This window comes from Aethalodelphis obliquidens, unplaced genomic scaffold (assembly GCF_003676395.1).
Source record: "Aethalodelphis obliquidens isolate GAN/ISIS:26980383/991018 unplaced genomic scaffold, ASM367639v1 scaffold13, whole genome shotgun sequence".
Lineage (NCBI taxonomy): Eukaryota > Metazoa > Chordata > Mammalia > Artiodactyla > Delphinidae > Aethalodelphis > Aethalodelphis obliquidens.
Genome location: NW_020837957.1, coordinates 36,949,657 through 36,959,717, shown reverse-complemented (window position 1 = coordinate 36,959,717; position 10,061 = coordinate 36,949,657). Strand labels below are relative to the sequence as shown.

General features: G+C 36.9%; 1 protein-coding gene across 1 annotated transcript; it reads right to left on the bottom strand.

Moving 5' to 3' along the window:
* Positions 1–4,069: 4,069 nt before the first annotated feature.
* On the bottom strand, positions 4,070–5,427 carry LOC113624561 (heterogeneous nuclear ribonucleoprotein A1-like). The gene is given in 3 exon segments (XM_027114502.1): positions 4,070–4,340; positions 4,343–4,447; positions 4,450–5,427. Coding segments are annotated over 3 exon segments (1,080 nt in total). The 5' UTR covers positions 5,392–5,427; the 3' UTR covers positions 4,070–4,307.
* Positions 5,428–10,061: the final 4,634 nt, after the last annotated feature.

The following is a 10,061-nucleotide window of genomic DNA, read 5'->3' as shown; positions in this document are numbered from 1 at the left end:
TGGCAACATTGCATCGGGCAAGTCTACTGGTGCCATTTTTCCAACAGCATTTGCTCATTTTATGTATCACATTTTGGCAATTCTCACAATATTTCAAACTTTTTCATTATGATTATATTTGTTACAGTGATCTGTGATCAGTGATCTTTGATGTGACTACTATGACTTGCTGAAGGCTCAGATGATGGTTAAATTTTTTTAGCAATATTTTAAAGTAAGATATGTACATTGTTTTCTTAGACATAATGCTATTGCACAGTTGATAGATTATAGTATAGTGTAAACATCACTTTTATATGCACTGGGAACCCAAAAATTCATTACTTGCTCTATTATGATATTTGCTTTATTGCAGTGGTCTGGAACCAAACCCACATCTGTGAGGTATGCCTGTATATGGAATATAAGAAAGAAGTTTTAAGGATGTTTCCAACTCTGCCTGTCTACCTAACTTTATCTACCTACCTATCTATCATCTATCATTTATCTATCTTTTATTCACTATTTACTTACTTAACTACTTACTTTTCCTGAGCAACTAGAAGATTGAAATGGCCATTAGTTAAGGTGGGAAAGAACACAGGTGTTGAGGAGGGGAGATAATTAGAGGTTCAGTTTTGAACAGGTTGAGTTTAAAATATCTACTGTTCATATACATAATGATGTAGTATAGGCAGTAGGTCCTAGGGTTTAGGGAGAGATATGGGTTGGAGAGATAAATTTGGAGCTATCAGTGTATAAAATTTTATTTATTAGGGCAAGAGACTAGATGTGATCCATGAGAGTGAGTGTGGAATAGAGATTCATGGACTAATCCCTTGGACAAACATGTGTTAAAAGGTGTGAGGAGTGAGAAAAAAGTCTCAAAGGATACTGAGAGGAGTGACCAGTGAGACAGGAAGAAATCAGGAGAATTTGGTGCTTCAGATCCAAGTGAAAAAAATTGATTGTGAAATCAAGGGGGAAAAATAAATGAAATTAACTTGTTTTTACTCCCCCAAACCTCAACATTATACATTGAACTATATCTGGGATTCTGTATGCCATTTATGTACCAGAATCACTGTGGAAGAAAGTTGAAAATGGTGAAACAAAAATTAAGGAAAAAGTACTAACAGTATGTTAAAGCATAAGAAGATTTAAGTAAAAATGCCCATTAACAAAAATAAACATAGTAACAAAACTGGTTTTCTTAGATTACTTTTTTATAACACTGATGAGCTCACATGAAGAGGCTACCACTTTGATTACAAAATTTTTCACATAGTGGAAGGTATATATCACATTTTTAAGTGAAGTGAAATGGAAGTGGCCCATGGATACATAATTAACCTTAGGAATGTTGACTCAGTCACTAACATATAAATAACTGACCAAGTTATTAATTTATTAATTTACATATTCATCCCGATAACATTAATCATTTGTTTCCTATGCCCCAAAGAAATATTTTATGGGAGCAAATGGAATTGAACAGAGACAGTGGTGCAAGGTAAGGCCTAACTGACAATGTGACCTTTAGGCTACAGTTTAAAGAGTGATAAAGGAATTTCTGGGTGAAGAATCAAGTCAGTGGATACAGCAGGTAATGGTGGAGCATGGTAGCATAGGAAAAGTCTACAGAAAACTATCGTGAAAGTGTCTGGAATATTGTGGAGAAAGTATAATTATCAATAATAGCACAATGGTTAAGGCAAAGTGGAAAGGACGTTAGAGTCAGAAGAGCAAACTGTGGGCAGATCTTGAAAGGTCTTTTTTGTCAAGCTAAGGATTTTGAATTTTATCCTACAAGTTATGGACAGATTGTTAAGCAGAGATATGATATGATCAACTTTGTTCTTTATAAAGATAACATCACTGACTGTATAGAGTCAACTCATCTGGCTGGAAACAGATCAATCAAGCTGGCTTTTTGGCATCATGTAGACAACATAACTGGTTGATTGACTGAGTACTTCACATTTTCAGCTAGTTGTTTTGACATGTATATACATAACCTCAAAATAAAAGTGGTATTTTTAGCATGCCTGATTTAGTCCATAATTCTTTATGGCAGCTATATTTAAGAGTGAATTCTGTCACAAAATTACAAGCACTCATTTTATATATATATATATATATATATACATATATATATATATATGATATTTTGTTGAAGACAAGTATTGTGACATGCATAAGTTAGAAAACAATATTAACTAAATAAAAATAGTTTAGTTAATATTTTCTAAAAGTTAAAACTTTTAGAAAATATAATCACATGCTGTGTTAAGTACTGGAAGTTGAGGATGGTGAAATAAGAATTTAGGCTGTATTTTATGTCTCCTTTTGACCAATGTGAACTTGAAGTTCCTGCCTAGTAGTAAATAGGCAATTCATTAATTTTTATCCATAAAATTCTATGCATTTTAAACTGATCCATGTCTTATTTATTTGCATTATTTATAACAAGAAGTCTAATTTTCGAAGAGTATTATGTTGAATATCAGGAATAAAAAAAGTACTACAAAAGAGTTAAATCAAACTAGACATAGATATAAGCTTGATACTAATTTCTGTTTCTAGTCTAAATGTGAGTTATGGGCATAAATAACAGAAGTCAAGTTCTCAATATTTCAATTGAAGAAAACCAGAGAATTTCTTCAATTGAAGAAAACAAGAGATATGTCCCATATCATCAGAATAGTAAACTACAAATGAATAGATAGCCAGTTGGTAGAAATGAGAGAAGCTTTATAGAATAAAAGAGTAAGATTGGATTAGATTTCTTTATACCTCCCTACCTACCCTTTCCTTTTCTTATTCATTCACATGTTAATGAGCAAAATGTTTGTCTGACATTTCTCCAGTAAGGTATCAACAAAGAAACAAACAAAACATTGAAACTGAAATTATTCTAGTGCATAATTTTTCAATTTCAAACAACTTTGGCCTATAAAAATTTGGAGTGAAGCTCCACCAGATCTTGTGAACTTAAATATGGGAGATGTCACTACACAAACAAAATGTAGGGCTATAATGGAAGTAAGGCACATGGATGCTACAGAAGCAAACAATAAATGCTCACTGCAAGCATACATATGAGTCTTAATAATCCTAAATGTCTTTAAAACATGGATAACTAAGGAGACCTCAAGTATTTGATATGCACTTTCTTCTTATTACTAGCCTTAATCCCTTAATACTGTACACTGCCTCACTAACAGACATCAAAATTAGGTTGCAAGATAGTCTAGTTTATGCCTGTTATCTTGGCATAATAATTAATAGCATTCTGTTTCTCTCTCAAAAATATCTAAGTTTAGACAATAAATTATATGATTACCTATTTATAATGTGTGAATCCTTCTCTAACATTTCTTTTTTGGCCATCCACTGGCCTTTACCTTTTCCTTAGGGCACTGTACATCCTCTTGCCTTAGAGAGTTAGCATTGAGATCCTTCAATTTCAGTTACATATGTGATTTAGGTAAGAGTTCTTTTCTTATTTTGATAGAAGTATATTGGCTGGTGAAGAGGGCATATATGAATTTAAAGTATACCCTTGGCAGCAGCATGCTATGAAATACCAGAATCCATCTGTGGATTCTACAGTGCTAATTGACAGATGCTGTAACTCATAAAATGTTCACAGTCCAAGCAAATGGTAAGAGCACCAGATGGGGCTTGTCCAATAAGAAACTCCAAACGCTTTTCCCTTCTGTCTCTCTAGAAAATTATCAAAAATATTTATTGTGGAATGTTTTTTTGTTATGATGATAGGAAGTATGTGAATTGGAAAGAAATTGAAAAAAACAAAACTTAGCCAGCCCTGGGCTCAAGTGAAGACATTCTGAGTCTGAACATCATGTGGCAGGAGCCTTCTCTGACCGGGCTGTCAGAGCCAGGGGAACCAAGAAGAAACTGAGTGAAGGAGTGGTGCACTTTTCTAGAGGCAGGGGGAGTGAAGAGGCAGAGCTGGAGTGCACAGAGGAGCATCGCTTCCAGCATGGTGGAGACATGAGGACCTAATGGCTGCACAGTGTCTGGGAGCGGGGCCTCCCCCTATTCCTCTTTTTTTTTTTTTTTTTTTTTTTAAAAAAAAGACACATTTATTCAGCGTCACAATCAGACTATTACATTTAGCAATCAACAGCATGGGTGCAAAAAAAAAAAAATCTACATTAAAACCCTTTGTTGGAATGCTTTACACTTTCCACAGAACAGAAACTAAAATAACCTGTTATACAATTAGTCACAAATACAGTCCTCGAGTTTTTTTGCCCATACACATGAGTATTGTCTAAAACATGTCTTCTTTGTAGCAGCTAGGCCCTGCCACCACTGTGCTTGAGTTCACATTTGAGTTCACAAATCTGTTGTAACCTGTAGCTTCCCTGTCACTTCTCTGGTTCTCCTCTCCTGCTAAGCTTTGTTTCCTGGCAGTAATCAAAACCTTCTGCCACTGCCATAGCTACTGCTGCTGCTGGAACCACCATAGCCACCTTGGTTTCGGGGTTTGGCAAAGTATTGGCCTCCACCACCATAGGGGCCAGAACTTCTGCCTCCAAAGTTTCCTCCTTTCATGGGTCCAAAATTTGAAGACTGATTGTTGTAACTGCCAAAATCGTTGTAGCTTCCACCACCTCCAAAATTGCTTCCATCATTACCGAATCCATTATAGCCATCCCCACTGCCACCATATCCACCACCACCGCGGCTGCCACCAAAGCCACCTCGACCGCTGAAGTTTCCTCCACGACCAAAGTTGTCATTCCCACCAAAACCACCTCCACGACCACCACCAAAGTTTCCAGAACCACTTCGACCTCTTTGGCTGGATGAAGCACTAGCCATCTCTTGCTTAGATAGGGCTTTCCTTACTTCACAGTTGTGGCCATTCACAGTGTGGTATTTCTGAATGACAATCTTGTCTACAGAGTCATGATCATCAAAGGTTACAAAAGCAAAGCCTCTCTTTTTGCCACTGCCTCGGTCAGTCATGATTTCAATCACTTCAATTTTCCCATACTGTTCAAAATAATCTCTTAGATGATGTTCTTCAGTGTCTTCTTTAATGCCACCAACAAAAATCTTTTTCACAGTTAAGTGGGCACCAGGTCTTTGAGAATCTTCTCTTGAGACGGCCCTCTTTGGTTCCACAACTCTTCCATCCACCTTGTGTGGCCTTGCATTCATGGCCGCATCCACCTCCTCCACAGTGGCATATGTGACAAACCCGAAGCCTCTGGAGCGTTTGGTGTTTGGATCCCTCATTACCACACAATCTGTGAGCGTTCCCCACTGCTCAAAATGGCTCCTCAGACTCTCATCGGTTGTTTCAAAGCTCAAACCTCCGATGAAGAGCTTCCGCAGCTGTTCGGGCTCTTTGGGTGACTCTGACTTAGACATAACGGCAGTGGAGGGTGGGGGGAGACGTCAACGATGCTTACTTGGCGGCGTCCACGAGCAGAAAGAAGCCCCCCCTATTCCTCTTATCACTATCAGCCATGGGGCTGACAGGGTCTTGGTGCTCTGGCTTGGTGGCAGTCCTGAGCCTCTGAGGTGGAGAGCTTAGTTCAGGACACTGGACCACCAGAGACCTCCTGGCCCCAGGTTATATCAATCAGCGAGAGCTCTCCCACAGATCTCCATCTCAACACTAAGAACCAGCTCCACTCAATAGCCAGCAGGCTCAAGTGCTGAACACTCCATGCCAAACAACTAGCAAGACAGGAACACAACCCCACCCATTAGCAGAGAGGCTGCCTAAAATCATAATAAGGTCACAAATACCCCAAAACACACCACTGGAAGCGGCCATGCCCATGAGAAAGACAAGATCCAACCTCATCCACCAGAACACAGGCACCAGTCCCCTCCACCGGGAAACCTACACAACCCATTGAACCAACCTTACCCACTGTGGGCAGACATCAAAATCCATGGGAACAACGAACCTGCAGCCTGCGAAGCAAACTGAAAAGATGGAGAAATATGCAGCAGATGAAGGAGCAAAGTAAAAACACACCAGACAAAACAAAAGAAGAGGAAATATGCAGTCTACCTGAAAAAGAATTCAGAGTAATGATAGTAAAGATGATCCAAAATCTTTGAAATAGAATGGAGAAAATACAAGAAACATTTAATAAGGACCTAGAAGAACTAAAGAGCAAACAAACAATGATGAACAACAAAATAAGTGAAATTTAAAATTCTCTAGAAGAAATCAATAGCAGAATAACTGAGGCAGAAGAATGGATAAGTGACCTGGAAGATAAAAGAGTGGAAATAACTATTGCAGAGAAGAATAAAGAAAACAAAATGAAAAAAATTTAGGACAGTCTCAGAGACCACTGGAACAACATTAAACACACCAACATTCAAATTATAGAGGTCCCAGAAGAAGAAGAGAAAAAGAAAGGGTATGAGAAAATATTTGAAGAGATTAGAGTTGAAAACTTCCCTAATATAGGAAAAGAAATAGTCAATGAAGTCCAGGAAGAGCAGAGACCCACACAGGATAAATCCAAGGAGAACCACTCCAAGACACATATTAATCAAACTATCAAAAATTAAATACAAAGAAAGAATATTAAAAGCAGCAAGGGAAAAACAACAAATAACATACAAGGGAATCCCCATAAGGGTAAGAGCTGATATTTCAGCAGAAACTCTGCAAGCCAGAAGGGAGTGGCAGGACATATTTAAAGTGATGAAAGGGTAAAACCTACAACCAAGATTACTGTACCCAGCAAGGATCTCATTCAGATTTGATGGAGAACTTAAAAACTTTACAGACAAGCAAAAGCTAAGAGAATTCAGCACTACCAAACCAGCTCTACAACAAATGCTAAAGGAACTTCTTTAGGCAGGAAACACAAGAGAAGGAAAAACCTACAAACACAAACCCAAAACAGTTAAGAAAATGGTAATAGGGACATACATATCGATAATTACTTAAATGTAAATGGATTACATGCTCCAACCAAAAGACATAGACTGGCTGAACTGACATAAAGTGAATACCCATATATATGCTGTCTACAAGAAACCTGCTTCAGACCTAGGGACACATACAGACTGAAAATGAGGGGAAAAAAACCATATTCCATGGAAATGGAAATCAAAAGAAAGCTGGAGTCACAATTCTCATATCAGACAAAAAAGACTTTAAAATAAAGACTATTATAAAAGACAAAGAAGGACATTACATAATGATCAAGGGATCAATCCAAGAAGAAAATATAACAATTGTAAATATTTATGCACACAACATAGGAGCACCACAATACATAAGGCAAATGCTAACAGCCATAAAAGGGGAAATCGACAGCAACACAATCCTAGTAGGGGAATTTAACACCCCACTTTCACCAATGGACAGATCATCCAAAATGAAAATAAATAAGGAAACACAAGCTTTTAATGACACATTAGACAAGATGGACTTAACTGATATTTACAGGACATTCCATCCAAAAACAACAGATTACACTTTCTTCTCAAGTGCTCATGGAACATTCTCCATGATAGATCAAATCTGGGGTCACAAATCAAGTCTTGGAAAATTTAAGAAAACTGAAATCATACCAAGTATCTTTTCTGACCACAACGCTATGAGACGAGATATCAATTACAGGAAAATAACTGTAAAAAATACAAACACATGGAGGCTAAACAGCCAAGAGAACACTGAGGAAATCAAAAAATACCTAGAAGAATATGACAAAGAAAACACAACAACCTAAAACCTATGTGATGCAGCAAGCGCAGTTCTAAGAGGGAAGTTTATAGCAATACAATCCTACCTAAAGAAACAAGAAATATCCCAAAAAAAACAACCTGACCTTACATCTAAAGCAATTAGAGAAAGAAGAACAAAAAACTCCCAAAGCTAGCAGAAGGAAAGAAATCATAAAGATCATAAAGATCACAGAAATAAATGAAGGAAACAGTAGCAAAGATTAATATAACTAAAAGCTGGTTCTTTGAGAAGATAAACAAAATTGATAAACCATTAGCGAGACTCATGAAGAAAAAAAGGGAGAAAATTCAAATCAACAGAATTAGAAATGAAAAAGGGGAAGTAACAACTGACACTGCAGAAACACAAAGGATCATGAGAGATTACTACAAGCAACTATATGACAATAAAATGGACAACCTGGAAGAAATGGACAAATTCCTAGAAAAGCAAAACCTTCTGAGTTTGAACCAGGAAGAAATAGAAGATATAAATAGTCCAATTACAAGCACTGAAATTGAAATTGTGATTAAAAATCTTCCAATAAACAAAAGCCCAGGACCAGATGGCTTCACAGGCAAATTCTATCAAACATTTAGAGAAGAGCTAACACCTATCCTTCTCAAACTCTTCCAAAATATAGCAGAGGGAGAAACACTCCCAAACTCATTCTACAAGGCTACCATCACCCTGATACCAAAACCAGACAAGGATGTCACAAAGAAAGAAAAGTACAGGCAATATCACTGATGAACACAGATGCAAAAATCCTCAACAAAATACTAGGAAACAGAATCCAACAGCACATTAAAAGGATCACACACCATGATCAAGTGGGGTTTATCCCAGTAGTGCAAGGATTCTTCAGTATACACAAATCAATCAATGTGATACACCATATTGACAAATTGAAGGACAAAAGCCATATGATATTCTCAATAGATGCAGAAAAAGCTTTTGACAAAATTCAACACCGATTTATGATAAAAACCCTCCAGAAAGTAGGCATAGAGAGAACTTACCTCAACATAATAAAGGTCATATATGACAAACCCACAGCTGACATCATTCTCAATGGTGAAAAACTGAAATCATTTCCACTAAGATCAGGGACAAAACAAGGTTGCCTTCACTTACCACTATTATTCAACACAGTTTTGGAAGTTTTAGCCACAGCAATAAGAGAAGAAAAAGAAATAAAAGGAATCCAAATCAGAAAAGAAGAAGTAAAACTGTCACTGTTTGCAGATGACATGATACTATACATAGAGAATCCTAAAGGTACTACCAGAAAACTATTAGAGCTAATCAATGAATCTGGTAAAGTAGCAGGATACGAAATTAATGCACAGAAATCTCTTGCATTCCTGTACACTAGTGATGAAAAATCTGAAAGAGGAATTAAGGAAACATTCCCATTTACCATTGCAATAAAAAGAATAAAATACCTAGGAGTAAACCTACCTAAGGAGACAAAATACCTGTATGCAGAAAACTATAGGGCACTGATGAAAGAAATTAAAGACGACACAAACAGAGGGAGAGACATACCATGTTCTTGGATTGGAATCAACATTGTGAAAGTGACTATACTATGTAAAGCAATCAACAGATTCAATGAAATCCCTATCAAAATACCACTGGCATTCTTCACAGAACTAGAACAAAAAATTTCACAATATTTATGGAAACGCAAAACACCCCAAATAGCCAAAGCAATTTTGAGAAAGAAAAATGGAACTGGAGGAATCAGACTCCCTGACTTCAGACTATACTACAAAGCTATTGCAATCAAGACAGTGTGGTACTGGCATAATAACAGAAATATAGATTAATGGAACAGGATAGAAAGCCCAGACATAAACCCATGCACATATGGTCACCTTATCTTTGATAAAGGAGGCAAGAATATACAGTGGAGAAAAGACAGTCTGTTCAATAAGTGGTGCTGGGAAAACTGGACAGCTACATGTAAAAGAATGAACTTAGAACACTCCCTAACACCATACACAAAAATAAACTCAAAATATATTAAAGACCTAAATGTAAGCCAGACACTATAAAACTTTTAGAGGAAAACATAGGCACAACACTCTATGATGTAAATCATAGCAAGATCCTTTTTTACCCACCTCCTAGAGAAATGGGAATAAAAACAAAAATAAACAAATGGGACCTAGTGAAACTTAAAAGCTTTTGCACAGCAAAGGAAAGCATAATCAAGACAAAAAGACAACCCTCAGAATGGGAGAAAATATTTGCAAATGAAGCAAGTGACAAAGGATTAATCTCCAAAATACAGAATCAGCTCATGCAGCTCAGTATCAAAAAACAA